Here is a 27506-nt window from a genome sequence, read left to right on the forward strand (position 1 = left end):
AATAAGCAGGTGGGACCCAAGGTAAGTTCAAGTAACAATGTAGGATTCTACACAGACTCAATTAGAAAATAACAAACTAAAATAACTAACAATAAAGACCCAGGTATATTTTTTAAAGACTTGCTAAGGGTCACAGTTCTTACTCCAACCCTGGTGTTGGACCGGTTTGAACAAAGGCATACATATCTGTCTCCAGAGCTGTATGTGTGTGTGCAGTTCAATCCTACCGCACTTGACGGAGGTCTGCTTATCAGAAGTTTTAAAAAAAACGTAAACCCTTTCATCTTGTATTTATGTTGCTAACACTTTTAGCATTATCAAATGTGATTTTACATGACACTTAATAGCGCTGCAGCTAGCGGACTTTTTGATAGCTAATGTTTCTAGCATAAGTCAATGGAGTTGACCATAGCGAAAATTAGCATCACCGCTAGCGGACTTATTCTTTAGCTAGCTATCATGACGTGGTAAATTAGCTTGGAAAATGGCGTCAGGCTGCTGTGCACCAACTCCACCCTGTGGTTTTATAATGACCAACATTAAGTATGAATTAACACAACATTAACTTAAAATGAGGTTCTCCATTGTCCAACACTCTGCTCTCATCAAAGATTCAGCTACGACTGACACTGTGCCCTTTGACCTTTACTGATGTGACCAGTCAGTGGACAGTCGGGAGGTGGGCATTTTATTGGCTGAAGTAAAAGTAAACGTGGACTTATTTGTTAAGCTTGTTAACAAAACATCATCTTTGCATTCGTTAAACTATCTAGAACATAAATATGTGTATTATATTATTCTGTCTATATGAATAGATTTTAGTTTTTACTGCTAATTTAGCTACCATGGGCTACATATGCAAAATACCATCAAAGTGGAGCAGCTGTGAGCTATTTCATGAGCTGTACAGCACACGGGAAACACAACAGGCTGAGTCGCCATCTGCTATTAATGAAGTGAAATGAAGTGTAGTCTCTTGACATAGCACTGGTTAACCTCGGGGTCCCAGCTACCATTTGAAAGGTTCACGGAGTGCCATGCATGGGCGTATTGGCCTCTTTTTTCTTTTCTTTCTGGGAAGCTACCCAACAGTAATTTCTCAGGCCAGGATCTGTGACTCAGGCGTGATCAAACATGGAAGGCTCAGTGTGTAAATATTTCATTCTGACCAAACAATGCAGAATGTGATTTCACTGATTAGCTCGGTGCAGTGAGAGATTATTTCCTCGGCTTGTTTGTGGATGCAGGTATGGCAGCAATAAAAATCTCCTGACCTGGAGTTAAAAACAGCCTGTTCCTGTTGTTATACCTCACTTTTGTTACAAATCGTAAGTACTTAACTAACGCCACCTACATCAGTTAAGTACCAAACATAGTTATTTTACGTAAGAATCAGACTTCCTCCAAACTACAATCATTTCCTAAACCCAACCAAGTATTTCTGTTGCATGAACAGGTTCCGCCCTGAAGAACCTCGCTTAATGCACTGATCGCTTGTGTAGGAGAATACACAAAAAATTAAATGATATTATACATGAAATAGTCACGAAATGCAATCTATTTGTTTTGTGTACAGAGGACACGAATTGTCCTTATTTTTCGTGTCGCTCGGAACAACTGTTTTTCTTCAGGACGACATAACATTAAAAACGAAAGTTAGGTTTAGGCTACAAAACCACTTAGTTAGGTTTTGGAGAAACATTATGGTTGTACTTACAATAACTACATACAGTTAAAATAACACATTTTTGACAAAGTTACAAAGCACGTTACGGGGAAAAGAATACCAGAATGATTTCTCAAATTTCAAGGATGGGAAAAAAATACTACGATAAACATTTCAAAAAATACTTATAGGGATTAGAGAAGTAGGATTTTTTAGATCATTTTGACTTGGTTATTTTTAAAAGTAACTCGCAAGCCGGAAAAGTATGGGCACCCCTGCTCTAGAAGCTAAAAGAAAGCTAATTTCTTCCCCTCTATATTCAGTGATCATCTCTGGCATCAAGTTGCAAAAATGTATGGTTGGATGACTTTACTGCTACTACCAGTCTCACTAATGAATCTATAGCAAAAGATCAACCGGGAAGGTCAGCTCACCTTGGATTTCGTCTTTAAAACTGCTTATTCCACATTCTCCCTGTGCTTAGCCCCTAACCACTAAGTGCAACTCCCCTCTTATCTCTGTTACTCCCAAATCAGTTATCTGTTTGTAGCTCTTTTTCCAAGGCCCCTCTTGAACCAATTATGAACTCCTTGCCAACAAGTATAAGCACTATACCCTCATTATCAGATCTTTAAATGTGCTGCAATGCTCCCCCTCCACCACACCACCACTGAAACCTTTAAAGTTCCCTATGGAGTTTTCTTGTAAACAAGCATGTCTTCATTAAGTGTTACTCACTGATTAGGTTTCCTATATGACCTTCCTCAATAAATATTTGCAAAGACGATTGTTGATATATTTTGAATCCTGCATTGTTTACCAGCAAGTCAGCCTGGTCCCACTCCTGGGGCATCAAATACAATGCACGAGGCATCCTTTGAGACACACTGGGCTTTCAACTATCTCCAATGTTAACACATCTGTGTTATTATTAGGCGCTCAGAGCAACTGATGTAGTATATAAAGCGAGAATGTCCGCTAAGGGCTGGTGAGACCTGATGGATGGGACAAATAAACACAGGACTTTTACTTAGGGGACTGGCGTCCATGTCCTAATATTGAGGGATTTTTACTGACACCGTAATGTCATGTGATGCTACGCCACTGAGTTGTCTGTATCTTAAGTTACGTGACAAGTGTACTTATTTTAAGCCAAACTGTAATGTTTTTTATAACCTTAACTTAGTCGTTTTGTTGACGAAACCTAACCGCCACTGATTCACAACGTTAACCATGTGTTACAACATTAACCACCACCGTTTCACAACGGTAATCATGTTACAACATTAACCACCACCGTTTCACAACGTTAATCATGTTACAACATTAACCACCACCGTTTCACAACGTTAATCATGTGTTATAACATTAACCACTACTGATTTACAACGTTAACCATGTGTTACAACATTAACCACCACCGGTTCACAACGTTAATCATGTGTTACAACATTAACCACCACTGATTCACAACGTTAATCATGTGTTACAACATTAGCCACCACCGTGTCACAACGTTAATCATGTGTTACAACATTAACCACCACAGTTTGGCCACTTTGACCATATGTGATAATGTTTATAGCTACTGGTTCAAAACGTTTACCATGTATGACAACGTTGACCGCCACCTGTTTCACAATTTTAACCCTGTGTTACAACGTGAATCACCACAGTTTGACAGTTAACCCTGTGTTATAACATTGATCGCCACTGTTTCGCAACATTGACCATTTCTTACAATGTTAACTGCTACAGTTTCAAAATGTTAACCATGGGCAAACCTTCTCTGTCAAGATACAACACAAAAGACTGCCCCCTACATCATTGTAGCAACAAATATGGATGAGATTGTGTTAAGCTAGTGTCTTTTTCTTCACAGCCATAATTCAAATGGTCATGAAACAAATTCTGTGACCTTCATGAAAATGACAGCCCTGCAACTATAGCTACCACTATTAGGCCACTAATACTATTACCTACAGCAAAAGCCAAAATGTGTTCCACACATGTGAATTAAATGAGATCAGGTGTGTCCACCGAGACAGCCAGTGTGCAACTCACACCAGTCACCACACATGGAGCTCTGTTCAATAAGCAGTGTAGCGCTACATCCCTTGACGTGACCAAAACATCACCGTAACCAGAATCTGACATCGGTACGCAGGACCTTGTTACCTTGTGCATGTCATGCTGGACATCTGCATGGACAAACAGAGACATGTTTGAGATGTGTTTTACATCCCGAGAGAGGCTTTTTGAATGGGACTTGCATAGCACACGCAAAGGGTCCGTAAATCTCAATGCAGGACTGAGGGATACTTTGGATTGACACAATGGGATTGACTATGTGGTTTCGCTGGCCCTTGTTCTCCTTTTCTGTGTGTGCAGCTGGCACAGACAGACACACAGCTGTGCACAGCACTTCTGACACAAGCCTTGGAATACACAAAATCCGAAATGCAAGCTAACAGGGATGCTTTGCTCCCTTTCCCGAGTGGTCAAGTTGAACTGCAAACAATGCCATGCATTTCATGATGCTTAACCAATCTTAACCTTAACTATTCAATATCAATGCCCAACCTTAACTTTTCAAAACCAATGCCTAACCTAAGCAATTTCAGAACAATGTCTAACCTTAACCATACCAGTTCAATTCCCAACCATAACCATTTGAGGTCAATGCTTAACCTTAACCATTCCAGTTCAATACGCCACCTTACATATTCCAGGTCAATGCATAACCTTGAGCATTCCAGGTCAATGCCTAATCTTAACCATTTGAGTTCAATACCTCACCTCAACTAGTGGATTACCTTCTAGACTGTGTAACAGCAACTCCCGCAGAGAGTCTCATTATATTGTATATGTTGCAAGGCTACCAAGTTTTTAAAAGTCTGTCTAAAGTGTATCTGTTGGAATGAGTCAGCACTAAAAGTGTGTCTGTCTCCCCTTGTCTTTCGGCAACAGATGGAAAACTGAAACATCTGTCAAGCTGCCAAGAATCACAGCAGTCAGAGATGATGCCGACCTCGAAATGAAGATTGCTAATCTCCAGAGAAAATTATTCTCACCTCTTCCAAGAGTGAGACCATGTGGAATTCAATGTTTCATTTTACTAGATAAAGGGTAGTGGTGCTGAGCTGCCCCATGCCAGAGACAACTCGTGGGGTCCTTGCTGTAAATGTGCACCAATGGAAACACGTTGACATATTTTTCTGTGTCTGTTGTCAGACAACAGAACAAGTATGGAATTTGATTGTGGCATTTAAATACCATGCTTACCAGTAGTCATTATCAAGCTGCTGAGCTGATGATAAAGTCGTTATTTAACTGTCACGACACCGTCAGGCAAAATACGGACAAATAAAAGTCAATGACTGCAGCTGGGAACGGCTTTCATTACATTTCATAATAACCGAGAAGGTTAGAAGAAACAAAAGGTTGTCAATTAATTAAGGCAAGAAGGCATTGGATACAACATTTAAATGAGCTGCAAGTGTGTGTTTAAGCATGTAAAACTCAAAAGAAATGTATAAAAGTGGCTGCTGAAAAACAGCCCAGCTTCTGAAATATATGCAGTGGACATTGTGGGAGCCAGAGAGAAGCGCTTCAAGAGCTTTGTATCGTCACCATTATTTTGATATTTATTTTATTTCTGGCTTTGACTTGATTTGTATTTTGATTTGACACCGTTAGTTGCAGATAAGGAAAAATACAACAATACAAAGTAATATTGTAGTTCGACACATACCTGGGCAAATAATGGCATTACCAAATAAATAAAACAACAGCACATGAACAAATAATTAAAACCCAACGGCCAAATGTATTACGCTCTCTTTGCAAAAGCTCTCTCCCCAATCCTTCCTAATGATCTTATCAAAAACTCTGTCTTTCTAGTCCATATCCTTTGTTGTCGCAACAAGTGGTGTTGCTAACAGATTGATGTATTCGTGACTGTTGCAGAACAACATTGTGGGGTGATTTGCCAAGATGCTCGAAGCTGGCAAGCATGAAACTAGCTCTGAGCTTATTTCTGCATGCTCAAACAGAGCCAATTGCAAACATATCTTTGGTTTGCAAGATAAAGTAACAGCTAATTATTGCCAGTTGGAAGAGACACGGCTGTAAATCTCTGTGCTGATTCATCTGCTGTGTAGTGGAGGTTGATTTCTTTTTCAATGGGGACATTGGAACTAATAAAAAAAAAAGAAGAATAGTTTACTTTTGCAGACATATTCTTTACACATTTTAATACACTGCAAGAACTGGTTATTGGTGGTATTTGCTGAGACTCAACTCCGACAGGTGCCAAGGATACCTATATTTTAATCACATTCGCAGGAGTGGCAAGATTAAATGTCATGTATTTGACTTTCAGCCTGATAAAGTTTAACGTTCCCTACAGAAGAAGAACAGCAGCAGCGGCAGAAGTGTTTCGCTATCGTGCCTGTCACAGCAGAATAATCCAGATGAGACCTGAACCGCCATACCAGATGGCAGGTGACGCTTCTGTGGGACGCAGACCACAGGGGACAGACAATGACATCACTGGTTTGTGTGTGTGTCTGTGTGATGCAGAGAGACAGATAAAGTTAGAGAGGAATAGAAAGAGATTTAACATGACTTTTCTTGTAGAGATTTGAATTTTGGTCCAAAATATAAACTTCAAACTCCACCAATGTCACAAAATAAACCCCATTCAGTCTTTTGCTAGGTATCTGGCAAACCTACTGGCAACTGAAAACAACTTCATTCCAAATCAAATATACGGTAAATGTTAATTGGTGACCATGAAATCAGTAGGTCGGCCAAATAGCTTCTATAGTAGATAGCTATAGGCAAGTTTTTTTAAGCTTGACTTCCAGCTCAGCTAACTCAATAACCTTTGACAACTTCACATAATTGTACAATCAACACAACAGCAGCTGGCAAAGAAATAGAAATATACTGTAAAAATACAGTGAAAACGTTTCCGCAGGGAACTCATTAATGAACCCTTTGATCAGCATCTCTGCTTGGCCGTTACAGCTTTTTTGCCAATGTGTAAAGACTTGGTTACGCAATTTAGGTGTCCCTTGTCTCAATAATAAAGAAATGTGTATTGTCCACCCGTTTTCACTCCCAACTCTTCCAATACCATCAGTTGGTCAGTCGGCATCTGGCACCGACACACCGTGGCAACCTTTAGCACCTGTATGAGACAGACCAGGCTTTCAACTAACTCCAAAGTAAACCATCCATCCATTGTCTTCTGCTTATCCGGGGTCGGATCGTGGTGGCTGCAGGCCAAGCAGGCTGACCCAGACTTCCCTCTCCCCTCCAACTCATTCTGGGGGATCCCGAGGCGTTCCCAGGCCAGCTGGTAGATGTAATCCCTCCAGTGTGTTCTGGATCTTCCCCGGGGTCTTCTACCAGTTGGGCGTGCCCGGGAAACCTTCAGTGTGAGGCGCCCAGGAGGCATCCTGATTAGATGCCCGAACCACCTCAGCAGACTCCTTTCGATGTGAAGGAGTAGCACATCAACTCCAAGTTTCCTCCTGATGTCTGAGCTCCCTACCCTATCTCTAAGGCTGAGCCCGGCCACCCGACGTAGGAAACTCATTTTGGCCGCTTGTAGCCGCGACCTCGTTCTTTCGGTCACAAAGTTCATGAACATAGGTGTAAACCCAATGTAAACCCATCCATGTAATTATTAGACAGTAACTGATGTAGTATAAAGAGCAGCAAAGTCTTCGTAGTAGGGGAGGTTGGATGGTCGATCACCCAGGAGACCGCTGTTTGTGTCCCTTGCAAAACAGGGTCAACGTGGACTTACCAAGTCTTGTTAAATAACTTCCACATTTAAGTAACGCCAGTTACATATCTTTTCCCAAGCCTAACCAAGTGCCTTTGTTGCTAAACCTCACAAAGTATATTTATTTGTAAAACTTATAAATTAAGTAAACCTTATTTTGAAGTGTTATGTTTTGATGTAACACTACTGAATAAGCGAAGTATTTGACGGATTGGGAGTGATAATGTCTTGGTTTTGTGAACATAGTTCTGGGGCTTTTAAGAAATAGATATCAGTCAATGAATCCATCATTTTTGGACCTGTGACACTGGAAAGTGGACCTCTAGGACTTGTATTTAAGTACCCCTGACCTAATAGGTTTATTTTGACCAGATTGTGTTATGTCAGTTTGTAATAACCATGCCTCACAATATTTATATATAAATCAAGGGGTCCTGGAAATCTTAATTATATGTGTGTTTGAGATATCTGGAGAATCTGCTACCGTGTTCCCTGAGATGTTATTCAGGGATTTTGGACTAATTCAACCATGACCTCTGATGTTTGTTGTTGAAGGCCTGACATGCGTCCAGTTTGTACAAAGTGTTGTCCTACCATGTGTAAGTGTTTAGAGTTGCAAACTTGAAAAAAGGGCGAAAAAGCCAGCTGTTGAGACGGGCGAGACATGATCATTCAAATGAGGATAACTGCTCACACATTTGGATAATCTTGAGCATGCCTGTCGGCCTGTATTTATTATATTCGTTCAAAACATTGGCTAGTGACCAAAGGAACAATACCGTGGATAGAAGCTGCTGAGATGAGGTTTCTCAGCAGTGTGGCTATCCAATACAGCCACACCTTGTGAGAAGACAAATGAGGTTTTTTGTCACCTATAGGGATGTCTCTTGGCCCAAAGGATGGTATACTAGGCCAGCGTCTTTTAAATGGCCTTTTACCAACCAGCTCCCTTGGTTAAGGGGAAGTAATATAAAACCAGTTGGAATTGGTTAAATTAAAGTTATTTATTGTCAAGGAACTCTACAAAAGGAAAAAAGGTGAATGCTGTTCAAATCAAATAAACAAATAAAACCAAAAGGTACCTTAGTGACCTTATTAGATTTCCAAATCTTGACCCCTCTAGATCTGACCAGAATAAAAAACATTGTCAGGATCAGTAATCTTTGAATCTGCTTTGAAATACCAAATTTTGGATCAGATCAGAATTTTAATCAAATCCAACCAATATAAGCCTGTGAGATGATTTTTAAATACCGGCCCGAGCCATTTAATAAGTCTCAAGCCTGGATTCTGGATCAGCACAAAGCCTCAATATATCTAGTAGGATTAACACACAAACGAGAGATACTGGGGTGAACGCTGCAATGGCAATCACAGCTGCCATGACTAACAAGCTGGCCAGCTAATTATCACATTTGTTCGTGATTACTTTTCCTGGACTGGAAGGCTGAACTGGGTGTTGCTCCAATCAGGACCTCCAGACATCCTAGTGGGAAAATGGGACATGCAGTGCCTGCCTGGAACCAATCGCAGACAGGGAACCACACATGCTACGTGTGCAAAGAAAAGAACTACTAAGGCTTATACACATTAGGGTGCTATGCAGTGGCGGCTGTAATGGAACACTTGGGGATAAGATATTTTGGGCTGCCCCACACTAACTAGAACTCCAGATTTGGATGGATCCAGTACTTGTGATTTGTCACCAAGATTTAGTAATTGTCTCAACAGTTTTTTTGATGAGAAGACTTTGACGAACTTCTTTACTTCTGGACAGATCTGTAAACACTCTTCAACTGTACTGCTGTTCATCTTTGCAAAGTTTCTGTAAAACAATTGAGAAACTGTTCATGGATTAAATAACTCTAAGTCTGTTTTTCATTACATCAGCAACTTAAATACCTGAAAAATCAAGGTACTGCCTTGATGCAAAACTCATGGAACAAGACTGGCGCAGCAGTGCTTTGAAGTAAATGCTAACACATCTTAGTTCAGTGTGTTGGTATGCTACCATATGCTAATTAATTATGAATGATTGAGATGTCATTAGATTCGTAGGTATTTGGTCACAAACAAAAGTATTGGCTGAATTATAAATTTGACCTGATGATGGTGCTGGGGAAGAGGTTACGGTATTACTAAAGTTATTACAATTCATCCTGAGGAGAACATGAATGTGCACACCAAAATCCACGGAGATCCATCAAACAGCTGTCCAGACATTTCACTGACATCGACAAATGTCGACCTCGTGGCGACGCTGAGAGGGAAAGTCACGAGGATTCATCCTCTCGGGAGTCTGAATAGTGGTATAAATTAAGCAGATTTTGAGATTTTTTGCTGGATAACTTTGACCTGCGAGTGATACTAAAGGAAGTCGGGATCACCAAAGTCATCGTCTCTCCACCACAAATAACTGTACCACATTTTAATGATATTCAACCAATAGTCTGGGCCATAGTGGTGGATGACCTCCTGACAGATAGACATCCCTAGAACCATGCCATGGCTAAAAATCCAATGCTGTCCTTGATTTGCAACACTGCCAACAATAGCCTCATTCAGCCAAGGGATATGACAACATTTCTGACAATAGTACACATCGCCATATCGCCCAACCACAGTTATTTCTAAAATACAACCGAGTGGACACCTCCCTTCAATCACTGAGGTGACCAAAGAATATCTGGGACTTCGTGCACAGCTAAATACAGCAGGGGCCACTTTTCTAATAATGTGTCCCTACCTGTCTGTTTGTATCACAGTGTGTTGCAACATGATGAGATGACATCTGCAGATGCCTCCTCCGGCTCAGTAGCACAACACTGGCCTGCAATCTGCCTCTGTTTTGCTACCACTCACAGAGCAGAAAATCTGTTATTTTGTGTGGGGCTGAAAATTCCTTTTTTGTATTTTTTCTTCTTTTTTTTTGCCAAAAGTTTTTTGAGACTATATGTGTGTGATGAAGCCACAGAGCAGAAGGCATCCTAGCAACTGCCCCCAATTACACACCCTGCCCTCTGACACACTGACCGACGTCTCACAGTGAAAATCCAGGTGTAATTTCACGACACATGCTGGTTTGCCATCATACGCCCAGCAACACCACCGTCCCTCCATTCGCCTCATCAATCTATATCTGGGCGACTGGCAGCATGTGGGATTGTTAATACTGTAGATCGGCCTCATTTTTTTTTTCAGATTGCATTTACAAATGGGTGATTTGTCTGTTGTTTTTTTTCTTTTCTTTTCTCACTTGTCAACTGCGAGTGGTGACCAAGGTAAATAGTTTTCGCTCATGCGTATATATTAATTCATATATTTTATATATATATATATGTGTGTGTGTGTGTGTGTGTGTGTCTGTCTGTTAACCGGTTATGCTTCTCTAAGGAAGAAATCAATTCATGTTCATAAATACCTTCGCTGTGTGGTCGTATAGGCGTCCATATAATGCATCCCGCCGAGCTCCCCATTTATTTTTTTTCAAAAGTGTATTTTGGATCATTGTTATACTTTTACCGCCTCGGCTAATAGACCCCCCTCGGTTGCCATGGCAACACGCAGGTAAGTGGAAAGGAGTGCTCAGTTCGCCACGCAGCATGAAGCCCATTTCTAAAACTGTTGACCTATAAAAGCATACACCCACCAACACGAGGAGGCTACCACAGCCATATGTGTTTTTGACTCCTTATGTGTGTGTTTGAAGACAGCAAAAGCAGAAAAAGAAATCAATAATCCACGTTTCTTTCTGTTTATATATATATAGGTTGTGTTGTCTTTGTCCAAGCTTTTGTGTGTGTGTGTGTGTGTGTGTCTCACAGTTTGCTCCACAAGTGCAGAATCTTTTAAATGACAGCACATACTGCGTAGCGCGGACTCTGCAGTTTGGTAAGTAAACACAAAGTCTACTTCTGTCTCTCAGGAAATGTCTCCTACCCTGCATCTATCTTCCTCCGTCTATCGCACTAACTCCCTTTTCCCAACTTCATCACTCCCTCTCCCCACCCCCTCCTCCCGTCTCCTCCTCCATCTTCACATGTTCCGTTGCCTTCTTTGCTGAATTACATTCTCGTTCTCCGTCTCCATCCTCCCTCTCTCCTTTTGTCTGCTGAGATGTCACTCACCCTTCACGTACACCCTCCCCCCCACTCCACCCCACCCTCTGCAGCTGTGTGTCACCCCTTTACCTCCCCATTCTCCCTTCATCCTCTCTTGTTTCTTCCCCCCCGGGGCTTTGCTGCGTCTGATCTATCAGAAGCTCCAGACAGCTGTCTATTCCCTGCAGGCGGGCCATCAGGGATGGTGACCATATAGTGTATGTTGGGGGGAATAGCGATTGTGCTCAGTCTTGTATCCCCTTTTCATTTTTTAGGACATTTTCCCTGAAACACTTCTTGTATAGCCGTTCCTTTTGGTTGCATTCATTTTTGCTCAATGAATGTTACAGGCCAGCGATAGACAAGCTGCTCTGCTTGTGGTAGGAAGGGGGGGGGGGGAGCAGACACAAGGTGTGTATTGAGGGATCATTAGGGACGGTTGCACATCTCAGCTGTACTGTTTTGGATGTTTTATTAAAGTCAGAATGTTGTCTTTTATAGAGAATTGAGGCCACCAGGTATTTTAGTCTTGGTTATTTTTATATGCATGGCAGAGAACACTTGAGACAACAACAAAAAAAAAAAGAAAAAGACGCATTTTGTTGGTTATTATGGGAAATTAATTATCAGTGCTTCAGTTTGATATTTCTCACTTTCAACATTGTACAACACTTTCAGAATAGACCACAGTGTGTTAAGACTTATGTCTCACTGTTTGAGTGCAGGTTTAATTTTATTCATATTTCTACATGACTTTAGGGATCAAATGAATGCGATGTTAAAGAGGGTCAATGGTGGAGACGAACCCTCTCACTGCTGTCGTTGGAGTTGCTTCCAGCAGCTGCTTTTCAGTGAAAGAGCTCGGATAGACCCCGCTGCACGCTACCTGCACAGCACCAAATGTCATCTGGTTAGCTGGGGGGGACATGGCGGAGCATTCAGCAGCTAATGAGCTGTGTTTTTAAAAAGCAGGAGTCGGTGTGTTTGTTTTCTCATTGAGTATAAAATGTCTACTTGTAAGCTTTGCAAATCCCACCGACATATCTGATGGCAAATACTTGGAGGAGCTTAACAAGTCCATTGTTGGGAAACATAAAGATTTATGAAGTTGAGATTTAGTTTAATGGTCGTGCAATAAGATCTGCAAATTATTTCCTGCAATGCCAACAACGAGAGCAGCAGACTTCGTAGAAGACAGTGTGTGTGTGAAACTGCTGATTTTAGAAGCACATACTTTTTAATTTCATAGAAAAAAGTATTTTTTCCCAACGGCACGCATTCGTTGACTTGGACAGATTGATCGGGCTGTTGTCTGTGCTGCTGCTGGAGAATCCCCCCTTGTCAGTGTCTTTAAGCTCCATTGTCCCCCATTAATCAAAGAGTGAGTCATTATAAGAATCCTTCAGACAGAGGTCTCATTGTATGTAACCTGTCCCTTTTCTCATTTCTCCCCTCAAGGTGAATGCCATTACTGCATACGGTGCAAAGATGATTAATCGCCTGGAACTTTTGTCAGGTTTGTGATGATTGTGAGTAATTGTCCCAGTCATTAAAATTCCATTCAATTTTTGACAAAAAGAGGTGGAGGAGGGTAAATCTATGAATCTATGACGCCAACATAAAGAGACATAAAGTTGCAGAAATGACTGCTTGGATATTTTTTGCATCTGTTGTGTATGTGTCTACAGGCACTGGCATCACATTCACTTTGGCATTCCAGTGATGCCAAAATGTAAAATACTTTATTACCCTCCCCCTTCTGTTAGTCTCTCTCCGCCCCTTTGCTCGCCCAGCTCTGTGGCATTTGGGCCGTCGGACCATAACCTCGGCCGGTTGTTTGGTCTGTCCGAGAACGATAAGCTCTCTAAAACGTGTCAATAGTGCTGCTGGCAGGGGACAGCTGCAGGGGACCGCAAACTGGCCCCTAGCCGACCGGACTCATCACCGAGTCCAGCTGAAGTCAGTGGCAGTGATTCATTTGCTGTGCTACCATTCCCAAAAAAGAAAACTTAGAAAACTCTATAAACTTAGACTGACTTTGACAGATTGGAGTTTTTTACAAGTATGTGTTTACAAGCAGAGCTGTTGCTGTTTGTTGAGCTGAACCTCCGTGAATAAACGCCAAAGAAGCTTTTCGGCCTCGCAAATTAGCTGACTGGCAAACTTGGACGGCAGCTAGAAAAAAACTTTAATAGAAAACAAAATGAAAATGATTTAGAGTTTGAAAAACTCTTTCTTAATTTATGAGACTTCATTTTCCAGAGCTTTTAGCTTACTTAGTGGATGTGGTTTGGTCAGTTGTCATGGAGATCAGTCTTAAAGCTAGAGAGAAAATACTGCTATCATATGAAACTATTCAACCCAATTAACCTTATCCTCGGTACCCAACATGCCTCTAAACGCTGTCCTTTAAAACGTCGCTCCTCTCCTGCTTCTGTGATGCCGGCGTCTAAAATCACACATTTTATCTCAAATATAAACTTACAATTAGCCGTTGTTTGGTTAAGTGTTAAAAAAAAAGCCGATGGGACGGCATTATCAGCGGTAACCGCAGACTGAGCGCAGTGCAAAGCAGCGGCTGTTAGCTAGCCAGTGGGGCGTGACAAAGAGACTCACATGCACTAAAATGCACTAAAAGCACTAAAAGCTATCTCAACAACGTACAGGAAGACTTCATTTTCTGCTCAGGTAGATCTCACTCCACTATATCTTTACATAGATAATAGGTGTTTGCTGCTAAATTAAGGCTGAATCCCATACTCAGAACCTTTAAAAATCCCTCCTTCCGACAGAAGGGGGATCAGAAGTGATTTAGATCAGCTGCTATCTGCCGCGGCTCTAAAGCTACGAACTAAACAGAAACCGACAACCAATCACTTCGTTGTTCCGTTTACTCGTGCAGACAAACGTGCTGCTGTGTATCAGCTACAGCTTCTGATGCATGCGTTACTGTGAAGAACCGCTTCCCTGCAGCCTGTCTGGTGAGCTCCACTAGTGATGCTCTCCTTGCAATTAAACAGGTTCAAACTTTGCTCGTGACTTCTCTGACCTCCCATCTCTCTGCCTCCCAGCATTCCTTTCACTCCTCAGAATACAGTGTTATCCAACACTGCAGAGAGAGATACAACAAAAAATACAATGCAGTCTCCCCTTTTATTATGGAAAAAAAAAGAGCTTTCTTCCATCTACATGTAACCAAGCAAAGCTATGTTGACTTCCCGCACAACAAAATACTATTGCGCGCTTTAGTCGGCTTTGTGTGACATATGGATAACTCATTACTACTTAAGTGACGAGAGCTCAGTGTGCAGTGATGCTGATCTGACCTCTCAAACTCTGGTGTAACAACATAATAGATGAGGCCATTTAAACGTGGTGAGTCTACACACACTGCATTAGTGGATGACTCATGCAGCGTTGCTTTCCACCGCAGCCATCAATAAACGTGGAACGAAAGACGGATAGGGGGATTCATATTATTCTCACTTTGCCCGTCTCGAGAAATTATTTATGTGCATAATTTCTTTCATGAATACGATTCAACAACCTGATCCAAAAAAGAAGGAGGGCAGAAATGTCTCACTGACACAAAAGACAGGATGCTGTGGGAGGACTTACGAGAGGGTCCTCTCCATCCGCCCTCCTGTGGAGCCGATGATCTCTCCGAGGGTACAGAAGGTCTGGCCCAGAAAGTCCTTGGAGGTGGGGGTGGTGTGGGGGGGTGAAAGAGAGAAGAGAGAGAATTAATTGCATGACAGGACCAAGATGTGGTCCAGCCATTAACAGTACAGAAAATTAGTACAAAAAAGACCATAACTTTGGAAAATATATCCACTTAACTTGTTAAATTCAGACTTCTCAAACGTAGTCTTCAGCTAAACTTTAGAATGTGTTTATGCTCAAGAACAAGGATTTTGTCCCCTCATCACTTACATTGAAATCCCTTTTAGAAGGAATTTCTTGATGGCCTGTATGGACAGAACGAACAATTGCAGCAAGTAAAACCTGTCTCAATCTTCATATGCACACCTGACTATTGTTTTACGATGAACTTGAAAAAATGTGAACCTATCCTTTAATAACATCTTGGTGCAGCAATGGTGCAATGCTTAATCCCTCACATCTCTAAGACACCACAATGTGCTCAGTTTGTTACAGATTCCTATCTATTTCTGGAGCTCTTAAACTTCTTTTTAACATATTAGTTCATGAGTTGTTAGCATGGGGGAACCAGCTCATTAAAATACATGAACATTAAACTAATTACTCTACACATTTCTGGGCCTGGTGTGCTTTTCATAAACTGAAGATACAATCTGTGGGGATAGCAATAAAGATATTAGAGTTATTAAAGTTCCATCAAAGTGTAATTTCATTTTACTTAAGTGTCACTTTAAATTACACTTTCAATTTAGGGTTTAATTCCGCCTTTTATACAAGCATGCATTAAGCCAACTAGGTCAAGCCCAGGAAGTCCTAGTGGGGTTTGTTATTCAGGTTGCTTGTTGACTGATTGTTCTTAAAAAGCACCAGACTGCACATAAGGCAAGTCCTCACGGTCGAAAAAGAACTTCAACCAGCATTTTTCATTGAATAACAGAGTTTGAAGACAACCGCACAACGCTACAGAGGAAAAACACATGGCAGCATAAAAAAAAAAGCAGAGATGACACAACACAATTTCGCTTGGGGGCAGAGAGCAGGTGTGGGCGTGAGTCCCACAAAGCCGAATATGTTTGTGGCTGCTGTTAATGTCCCGACGTACACAATCTGCTGCGGTCCCGAACAACGGTAGCAGCTGCTTTCACTTTGAAGTTGAGTTCTGAAAGTTGCTGTACCTGAGCCAGCGATGAAACGCAGACAGACAAAATGAAGAACAAGACTACGTGGGAAGCTTTCCGCTGGTGTTTTGTCCTTGATGAAATGAAAGAATGGGAGAAAAAATACGATGAAATTAAAGTGAATGATACAAAAGACTCTTCTGGGGACACTGGAATGTATTGGAAAATAACAAAGGAAGATGAATGAAGGATAGGCAATTATAATACCAGGACTCATAAGGATAATGCTTTCTGCATATACACCACTCACCTTCTGCTCTCCCACATGAGTTGATTTGTTGAGAAGGGGGAAAAAAAACAGCTTAGTCATAAGATGGATTTGCATTATAGGCCCTCTAAACACCAAATAGATTTATTCATGCCAAATCATCATCAGCCGCTGACCTCATTCACTTTAAATTAGCTTTAGCGGTGTGAGTAACGCTGAATACAATGCGATACATTTGGAGGGCTGATGGAAGTTCAACGCTGAGTCATTTGAGTTCGACAAATTGTCCTTACGTGTTTGGATATGTTGCAGCTTCTGGAGTCCACATTGTATCTGGGGGGGGAAAATAGGACGATACGATTAGAAGAACTTGTGACATTGCATTATAAAGTACAGATTCACTGGTATTAGTCTTGAAAAAAACTGAACTTTTCCAAAAGCAACAATTCCATTGCTTAATTTTTTTTGTTGGGCAACAACACATTACATAGTCAAAATGTTTTATTTATTTTACCCTTACTAATTCAAGTATCTATTACCTCAACATGGGTGATCAGTATATTTGCTGACTTAGTTTAAAGGGCGGGCTAATGTCGTCTCTGTATGGAGTGCTCCACCTGGTCCCGCCCTGCTGTGCTGTGACTGGCTAGTACTGGCTGGTAATACTGTGCTGTGATTGACGGATTATCTGGCAATAACAACTTGCTTTCCTACGAGCGTATTTAAACATACATATTGACAATAATGTGTGGATGAAGTAAATTACATTTTATCCATTTATGCCGCTGGCTACTCCACCATGCTTTCATGCTACATTGGTCACAGAAAATGAGCAAGACATAGTTGTTCTGGTGTTACAGTGCTTTCCTACACTGTGAGAAGAGGAGGTGGCTAAAGCATTAATTTGTTTGATTTTGTATCAATTGGCTAGTTAGCTTACTATTTGCTAATTGCACTTTCATAACCCTTTCTTCCAGAAATCTCCGAGGTAGGCCACTTGGTTAGTTTAAGAAAAAAAAAATCATGGTTCGGTTTAAAATAAACCTTTTCTGGCAAAAAGCCCTGAAATCAAATTTCTTCCATGTGCAAAATGAGCGGAACAGTCTGCTGAGCTAACGAGTAGGCTACTAGCCAATCAAAGCCCAGTAGGGCGGGACTAGGGGAAAAAAAATAACCCCTCATTATGTTGGAGAGACTGGTGCATAGTCAAAAAATAAAATGTATCTAGCTAGTGATTTTTCCTATGATGGCTAAGTTATAACCTGCCCTACTCGGCCTCTGATTGCAAGGTTGTGCGGCGGCATTGGGGGCGGCACTTATGGCCCGTTAATTAACATCTTTAGTTCCCTCACAGCTGTGTTGTACAGATCTGGATCGCCTGTCACGTGATTGGCCACTGCAGCGTGATGTTGCGTTTCTCCAAAAGTTTATTTCTGTTTCAACTTTCCGCTACAGGTGGGGTGAACACTTTTAACTAAACGATATCACCATGAAACTTCCCCTGTCGATTTCATTCATTAAGAAAGTTATCCTTTGTATTACAAGTTTTCAATGTTTAAATATGGAAATTAGGCATTATCTTATGCAAACTTGTGGTAAATGTAGGCAAAATCTGTAGGCATTACAGACTTTGGAAGAAGTTTTGATGTTTTCTTTCTTCAAGTTATGAAGGAAAATATGGCACAAAATCAAAAAAAAATTGGCCAATGCATGATAAATGATGAGGCCTGGTGTGTCTCATCTCAAAAGACCCAAGAATAAAAGAAAATCTGAAAGTATCTTGAAATTCTCCTGTAGTATCTGGGTTATTTCATAGAGCCTGTTTTATAAACAAAATATAGGAAATTACCCTGCAAAGCAGTTCTAAATTATGTATACAACACCAGCATAATGGTGTCACTACAAACAATGTTCCTGGAACAGACTCTATACAAGCTTCTGACTCACAGACCCCTGATCAATAAAATCATATTTCAGAGCCTTGATTACAGCTACAGAGCATTTAAGTGATACCTCCCTGTTATTGATTAAGGATAATGGGTATGCAGACACTTATTTAATCAGTGGGGCAATCACGCAACCTTGGATGTGACCTTTTTTTAAAATATCCTTTCATGATTGGACATCCCAGCATTTAATCTAATCTGTGATTGGTCTGATCACTTATCCTGATCGGGCAAAATTAGCTTTTCACCAAACGGAAGACCTGCAGAGAGAGAAATCATTCAAATGCAATCAAAGGCGTTGCTATTTTTGAGTGGTTACTATGAATCCATAGCACAGCAGAATGTATCCAAATTTAAAATGAAATGAGTCTTCATTCAGATAAGAGTTAATGAAATGCTGTCAAGAATACTTACACATCAAACCGTAGATTTTGTTTCTCTTCAAAGAAGAAATCCAGGACAAACTTTCTGACGAAATCCGGATTCCTAGTGTTATCGATTACCTCTGTCCTGCCAAACTACAAAAGCAGAGTGATAATTGGTGGTAATAGCAGCATTGATTCACGAGTCAATGCGTGTTATTAAGCTCCCATCAAGAAAAATACACAAGAGAAAGATGTGAATAAAATTAATGAGATTCAGCAGCAACCCATATTACCATCAGACCATTTCAGGATTTGGAATCTATAATAATATGAATATGAATTTCCTTTTGTAAGAACACGACCACACTGTATCACACTGAGCTTCATTGTGCTATGTGCTAACTCCTTTGTCCCCAGAGAAGTCAGAGAGCTAAATTATAGCTACATTTGACCCAGGTCCAGCCTCCCTCTGGATCAGTCTCTCCATCGCCCAAAAGAATCACACCGGTAATCTCCCCCCCTCCCGGTGGACTGGCAGCCTCACCTTCGCGGCCCGGCCTTGACAGCCTTGTGTAATGAGCTATTGATCTTGGCGCTGCCAATACCTCAACTCACATCTTTAGTGCCCAGCGCACATAATCCGGGCTATCAACCGCGACCCCAGCCATTACCAAGGCCACGCAAGGGGAGCGCAAGGGACCGCCGAGCCAACCAGGCGTATCGACCCGACGGGAAAATCCCATGATATTTCCCCTTTGTGTTTCTATTTTCGTGGCAGGGGACCTTTGGGTCATAATCCCAGTCAGGCTTGATTGGTTAATAGGTTCTGGGGCGTGTGTGAAGGTTAGGGAATTACTTTGTAACTGGAAAAGCAATCATTGGTTTCAGCAAAGGCTATATACATAGGTCTATCAAATGAGTCTGTTAATACCCTGTATTTCTTTCAACTATCTCTAATCTGCCCCTTTGATTTGCTGTTCTTCAGCTAACCTCTGAGGAGAAACATTTAAATAACAACAGAAGCAGTGCACAAAAGGAGGATTTGTGATTCAAGTTTTTTGTGCGCAGTTGTTGTGTGTTGACTGGTAAAAGACTTTCATTCTTTGTGTTCGGGTAAAAAAAATGGAGTTTATGCAGACCACAATACAATAGTTGCTGAGGAAATCTGCAGGTCTGGCAACTAGGTGTGTCATACAGCTTATTTACGAGGTTGTACAGTTAAAAGTACTTTTTCTCCGTACTGCGACGTAACTGATGGCATCTTGTTCTGGGGATTGTAAATTGTTTGATTCAGTAAAAGGTGCTAACAGTCAGTTAGCATGTCTGAACCATCGACTCCTGTCTCAGAAGTGTTCGCAAATCATTAGATTTCTTGGCGCACTTCATACTCTGACAGAGGGGGTCGAAGGTCAGCAGTATCGAGTTCGATCGGTTTGCTATCAAATGATAACGCAAATTGAAATGTCTAAGTTGTTGTCTGTAGTCCCCCATGAGCCACCACGGATGGTTTGTGGGCGCCAGTGAGTGGAGGATCATATCCATTGGCTGGGAAGAAAAGAATATCCTGTAATCAGGAAACAAATTAGTGCACAACCTGATGCAGCAGGGACAGCCATAAGCACACAAATTACAAAAACCTCCCGCAAAAGAAAATCACTCCACAATGGAGGATGGAAGATGAACTAGCTGGAGACATCATGGTGGGACAGAGCAATTTGATAAAACAAATGCTACTTGCACCGATTGATTCGTTTTTTTAATGCAAATGCACGATTTGTCCCTCAAAGGACAAAATTGAATTTACAAATGACATACAGAGTATTGTCATGGTGCTAAAAAACAACAACAACATTCAAGCACAATTATCTGCTCACGGCGTGCACGGCTGACAGCGCCATGTTTACTCTGCTGATTGCTGTTCAATTCATGCCATGCTTTTTGACAAAGCCCCGCCACGAGGAATCAAAAAGGTGTGAGGTGTCTCAAAGTGAAGGGATCAGCGGCGACAAAGCTCGCACCGACACATCAGTGTTGACTTTGAATTTGCAAAAGGGTAAATACACCGGCTAAAGACGGAATATCATAGGCAAATAAGATGAGAGGGGAAATGAGGCTAAGAGATGATGTGGAAATCTGTGCCGGGGAGACGTAACAAAAAAAGGGAAGAAATTCAAAGAAGCAGCATTGAATGGAAAGTCACCTTCCCCATCTTAAAAAAAAGAGAAAAGAGTGACAGAGGAGCGAGACGGAAAGAAGTCGTGAGGTGCAGACGGTGCATATTTGATGAGACCGAAAAAGAAATCTCAATGATATGAATTCCTTTTGTCAAGCATCAGAAATATGAATTAATGAGATCCTTTTTTATTTATTTATTCCTTAACCTTTACTATTAATTAATCAGTTTGGGTCAGGTATATTACATTTTTTTCAGACAGTGGTTACACTCCTGTGGGCAAGCGAAGAGGTTGACACTTTCAATTTTCTACAACAATGTTCTCAGGAGTTTGCAGTGAGTTGCCTCTGGACTTTATCTTAATAACCTCCCGCCCCCTCCTCTCTAATACCTGACTGAAGGTAACTAACATCAAGGGAAACTCTTAAAGTTGATAATTTAGCATTCCTAATAGAAAAAAAACAACAACACAAATATGGCAGACGGGTTGACATATATATATTGGTTGCTAAAGGTTATTCAACTTACCTCTCTCCATTCTTTGGTTCCCACGGCCTGCAAATACAACACGACCACTGGAAGGAAGAAAAAGGAAGAAGGGGAATATTGAGGAAAATAGGAAGAAAAAAAATGACGGCATTCAATTTTAGTGATTGGTCTGATGGTTTGTACATTTTAAGCACCTGCAGCACCTGACGGATATCCAAACACTTGGGGAAGAAAATCAATGAGACCCACATCTATTTTCATTAGATCTATCGTAGCTAAAAGCATAGCTACTATAATTAACACTGTCACCCTAAATATGTCAAAACAGAAGTACAGTTACATTTTAAAATATTGAACACAATATATGTCCTTGGGCTCATTCTTCTTCCCATACCTGCGTAACAATGCAGGAGTAATCAATCTCTACGTTTCCTGCCTCGCAGATATGCTGTCACCACCTTCTGCCGGGCCTCTCCCCGGCCATCAATATGTATAATTAAAAATAGGCAGAACTATAGGGCATTATTCTCAGGATATCCCGGGTGTCTCACTGCTAACTGTCCTCCGAAGACAATTGACGGAATCAGTCGTTTCAGCAAACGACCCAAAACGGCGTGTTCACGATTAGCTGACAAAGCCCCATAACCACCGAGGTAATTATGACTCCTGTCTGTTGGGGGCAGAGGACAACACCGTCAACATAAGAGAGAACTGTTCATTGCCCGTTTCCTAGCGTCTGTCAACTTTGGTGCCTCTTAACCCAGACCATGATCATTCCTTAAACCTAAGCAGACCGTAACCACAGCGCTGTCACGTAATAAAACGGGTTTACTTTGCAACTGCGGTTTTACAGATTTCTTGAAGACAGGGACAAATGATCCTGTTGATGGTGGTGTCCAATCCGAAATAAATCACATAGTTCGCTGTTAAGGGCAGTCACAAATGGACTTTTGGAATAGCGTGGCTCTGCAGAGGCAATGTCGGTCTGACGGAAATATCTCAACCATTGGACTGCCATAAAATGTTTTTACAGACATTGATGGTCCCCAGAGGATCAATTCTACCGACTTCGGTGATTCTTTGCCTTGTGTGCAGATGATGACAATGGTGACCCCCTGACTTTTCATCTAGCGACATCAACAGGTCTAAATTCTCACATATCCAGTAACGTTTCTCTACATCTACAAGATAGACTGGCCCCAAATTTTGATACAGATACAGATTCTTGTTACCTAGCTAGCTAGTGTTGGTGACGGATATTGTGCGAGACGATTGATGTAGTTCACTGAACGGTTTCCCACAAAACTAAATGATACTACTTTCTTGACTTGCAATTTTTTTTTAAATTGACAAACACCATTGGTGTAATTCATGGCACAATTCAAAAGTGATCAAAAAAGTCTCTCGCCATTCACTATAGTACATATTTTTTTCTGGAATAAAGTTCCAAGGGGGACAATAGAAGGGGATGGGACATCACCTCACTCTAAGCCTAAGTTAGAGTTAAAGTGTGGGTCCCCTGACCAGTCATTAATTGTGCTTTACTGTTTACAAAGTCCTGCCGTTGTTTGTTCACCATACCGTACATTTGTCTTCTGAGGACAAATTTAAATTTGAATACAACTACATAAATAGGTAGTGCAATTACAACCCACAAATTCATCATGTTGTCATGTATGGATATATAAGTTCTTGCACACGCAAGCAAACAACACTCACTAAAGGCTCTTATGGGATGTGGTAATAATTGGCCGAGTGTTGCCGTTTGTGTCTAGACAGGCACCATCAGCCACTGTGCGCCTCTGTGAAGTTTGGACATTAGCACTAACGAACTTCAGACTGTGTGGACCAGCAGACAATTAAAAGCGCATTTTCCCTCCTAATGAGCAATTAACAGAGGGGGAGATAACAGAGAAAGGGCAGCAAACCTTTTGGGCATTGCATCTTTAGAGGAAAACAATCTTCACTTTGTCAGATTGTTAACCACACGGGAAAGACTTACAGTGCCGCTTAAAAGGGTATTACAAGTTAATCAGTTTGTGAATAACATGTTAGCCTTTCAATTAGATTAAACTACAGGAAACAATAAAGACAAACACACTCCAGGGATTAAATCTGCTTCCCTCAAAGTCACACCCAAATGCTCTCTCTGGCCCAACAGCTGAATTGATGCAGAGACTATGTCTCTTTATCAGACATCAAAGTCACAGCACCTTGATGTTTCCCCAAGGTTGCAGAGTAACAGCCCAACAGTCGGCTCAGACTAATCTGCCGCGTCTGCCGTGTCCTGAGAACCTGACTGATTGCCTGCTTCATGGGAAGTGACTGAGAAAGCAAAGAGCCCATCTGGTCGGCCACAGGGCGGCCGAATCACAAGGCAATTCGTTGTCTCTCCGATTCCCACTCCAACTCCAACTCCAACTCCTGACAGCAGTCGGACGGGCACCCAGGCAACTCTGAACACGAATGAATGGGAAGTAAGCTCAAATTATATTAAGTTCTCACGTGGACCGGCGTAACAGCATACAGTAAATAAGTAAGTTCTGAGGTGACACAGAAAAAAAGACAAAAACACAAAAAGAGGTGCACTGGGGCATTTTGTTTTAAAAAAGGTTTTCCCCCACATCCATTGTATTGTCCCTATGCCTCCTGTTGAATGCACCTCTTGTCTATAACTGCATACTTCTAATTTGAATAAAAGACATGGAGGCTCTTTCTACCTCTGTGACCTTTTAAAAGGGGGCATTGTCACTGTGATGGGAAACATGTGATTAGCAAAAACGCTAACTTGCTTCCAGGTAAATATCCAAATATCAAAGACCTAGAGTTTCCAATCACTACATGAATACGGTCTCTTTTTGAAAAACAACTACTTGGTTACGTTTAGGCAACAAAAGTATTTGGTTAGGTTTCGGAAAAGTATGTTTGTTACGTAACTGCATGTTAGTAAAGTACGCAATTTATATAAGTTTATAAAATTAGAATAAATCAATGTTGACTTGGTTTCACACAGGACAAGGATAGCAGTCTACTGGGTGAAAGTCCTTTTTTTATTCAAGCCGTCCAACCTAAAATTCCAACCAACCCCTTAGTAGACCTTTCTTTATACTACGTCCGTTGCTCTGGCTGTCTAATAAAGATACAGATGGTTTGTATTTGATGTAGTAGAAAGCCTCATACAGATACCAAAGGTTGCCTGGGTAGCCGACATGAGGGTTGCTGACAAAGCAGCAAATTGGGCATTGACGAGTTGGGAGTGAGGACAGGTTGCCTAAAGCTAGCGCTTGCAAGAATTTCCCAGGCAAGCATTACTATGAGACTATTTGTCATTTTCATATAAGACAGCAATGGCAGCAATTTAATGCAACATATGCTATTCTAATATTCAACAGTTTTGCATAAAACCACAAATAAAACCACAAAAGAAGAAAATACTTTCTGACAGATGTGTGTTTGTGTTCTGTTCCGTCTCCCTCTCACTGTGGTGTGACAAGAGTCCGACCAACTTTTGTGGTTGCTTGGAGGCATCGAAAAAGAAAATGTCAAGGATTCTATTCTGCCTACTTCGGCCTGTCTTGTCAAACACACAAGAAGATACTGCCTCTGTTAATGTAGCTGTTGGATGCCCAGTCACCTGACGTTATCGTCTGAACAACAGAATTGCATTTGGTGTAACGGTGTGGTAATAATCAGAAATAAGGGCTGCAGAAGAGACAACGACAATCATTTTGTTAATAATAAGAAAAGGTACACTCAATACAGCGCAGAACTCTGCAACAACCACAGTTGTCCTATAACTGAGCGCCCAACATTATGCACTTTGCTGCAGCAGATTAGACAGATTAGCCGTGGACAGACACGGAGATGCACACTCACACACGTGAGCAATCGCATAGTTCTCCTGGCAGAGATTATAATGGCAATAATCTGATAATTTATATTAATGAACTTGGTCCACTTTAACTACTAATGTGCAAGTTTTCACATCTAATTAACAGACTACAATGTAATCTCCAGCATGCACATATGTGCAAGCACACCAAGAGGCATTTCAATCAGTCATCAGTGTGTTGAGGGTGACTGAAAATGGCAGAGTGCACTTCCGGACTCATCGGGCTAATGCCGAACGAGCTGACCGCAATAGTCACCTGTGTGAGTTTTTTTTTTTTTTTTTCGACTGGGGATTTCTGGCAGCTTGCCTCTTGGATTTGCACTGCAGGAGAATAATATAATCAGAGAGTAGGCAGACATAGACAGGATACCACAGGTTTACTTACAGGCAGGGGGGCACAAGCTGCCCGCTGTGAGGTGAAACAGAGAGGGGACAGGATGGAAAGGGAGGACTGAAAGGAGGACAGAATGGTGAGGGGGTGGTACATAGAAGAAGAGGACATGAAGGTAATGCGATGAGATGGATAAATGTTTGGGAAATCCACTGTCAGGCGGTGGCAGATTTCAGATGGAGAAGAATGGCTCGTCCGTCAGAAATCCCTCACACAAACACCTCTCACGCAGCAGTTGTAGGTGAGGCGGAGTGGGCACACAAACCCCCACTGATCTATTGATCTGCTGCCAAGAGAGGGATAAAGCCAGACAGCCCCAAACCCCGTGGAGGCCAATTCTTAAAGCTCAGTAGAGCAGCTATAGCAAAGCTGCTCAGCTGGAAGCAAATATATGGAGAGAACCTGCACCAAGAAGGGTTTAGTTTTTTTTTTCTTTCTGTGAAAATCAAGTCTTCTTATCAACAAGCAATGGTGCATAGATCCGGATTCTCAAAATAAAGTTCTGATGCTTGTTGTGGATCACCCAAAAGAATAATAAAATCAATAAATAATAAAAAAAAAATAATGAATTCAAATAGTACAGTTTCAGGCCAGAAAAAAACGAAACAAAAAAAACAGTAAAAGCTCCGTCGAGCCGAAAGGAACTACAGTCGGAACATTATTCTGTGTGGTTCCATTGTTAGAGGGCAGGTCCAAAATGTATGTATGTATTTAGGTTTTTATATAATTGTATAGCCAGTAGAGTTTCTTATGTTTTGAAATTCATACATTTCAATTTTGGTTTGGTTTTGGCATGTTTTAGCATCAAAATTCTTTTTACCCAAGCCCTTTCTCAAATCCTTTTCCTTCGTGACCTGACAGCATTTCTGGATATTCTACACATGAAACCCTTAGCCCCCCTCATCAGGTAGCCTAATTATCCATAGTCAGTGTATACAGTGACGGCACTTTCCCCATTTGGAGAAGCAGACGGGAGTACTGGCATTGGAGCTTAGCAATGTGCTGCTGTGTGGCCGCCACGTTAGTTTGGATCAGTCGGTCAAACAATGGCAGCGGTAGACCAGCAACTCCCTTGTCCTGCGAGGTGAAATTACTGTTTTTGTCGTAAGGAGTCTGCTGGCTTTGAAGAGGAGAGGGATATAACCGCTTCAGTTCCCCGTCGTAAATGGCCAGGTAAAGTGGTGAACATGTTCTAAATAGAGTGTACACTTGAACTGAAGAATTCAATTTATTTTTTTTCAGTGGGCTACATTGCTTAGCTTATTTGCAATCTAATGATTGAGTTGGGCTTCTCCATTTGAAAAACCCAGAACAGAACACAGATGGAGTCGACCTCTAAGATGAGAGCAACATTTTCGCTATTGTTCCAAGAGCGAGAGAAGAGAGCCATACCACTTCTATGTTTCTGTTAAAGTTACTGTGAGGAACTTTGTTACTGGTTATGAAACAGTCTCAATTGAATACTGATGCCTCTATGTGACCAACTCAAGTAAACAAGACCATCAGCTAGGAGACTGTATATTTCTATACTGTATAATTTGTTGTCATTAATACTTGTCATTGGTGCCACCGGGTCAGATTCAGGGAGGACTTCAGGCCTCCTGCATGCGACCAGCCCAGATCTGGAGCTTCACC

At 41.4% G+C, this 27506-nt stretch overlaps 1 protein-coding gene across 1 annotated transcript in view; it reads right to left on the reverse strand.

The window, feature by feature from the left end:
* LOC137889175 (copine-9-like) overlaps positions 1–27506 on the reverse strand; it is a 74533-nt gene that overhangs the window by 32665 nt on the left and 14362 nt on the right. The window contains exons 3-6 of the mRNA XM_068732865.1: positions 21628–21674; positions 18976–19079; positions 16909–16948; positions 15185–15264 (exon numbers count right to left, since the gene is read on the reverse strand). Of these exons, the coding sequence (XP_068588966.1) occupies positions 15185–15264; positions 16909–16948; positions 18976–19079; positions 21628–21674 (271 nt within the window). The remainder of the gene's footprint in view (positions 1–15184; positions 15265–16908; positions 16949–18975; positions 19080–21627; positions 21675–27506) is intronic.

This window comes from Cebidichthys violaceus, unplaced genomic scaffold, assembly GCF_023349555.1.
Source record: "Cebidichthys violaceus isolate CVI_PGR_0920_01 unplaced genomic scaffold, fCebVio1.0.p SCAF_6, whole genome shotgun sequence".
Classification (NCBI taxonomy): domain Eukaryota; kingdom Metazoa; phylum Chordata; class Actinopteri; order Perciformes; family Stichaeidae; genus Cebidichthys; species Cebidichthys violaceus.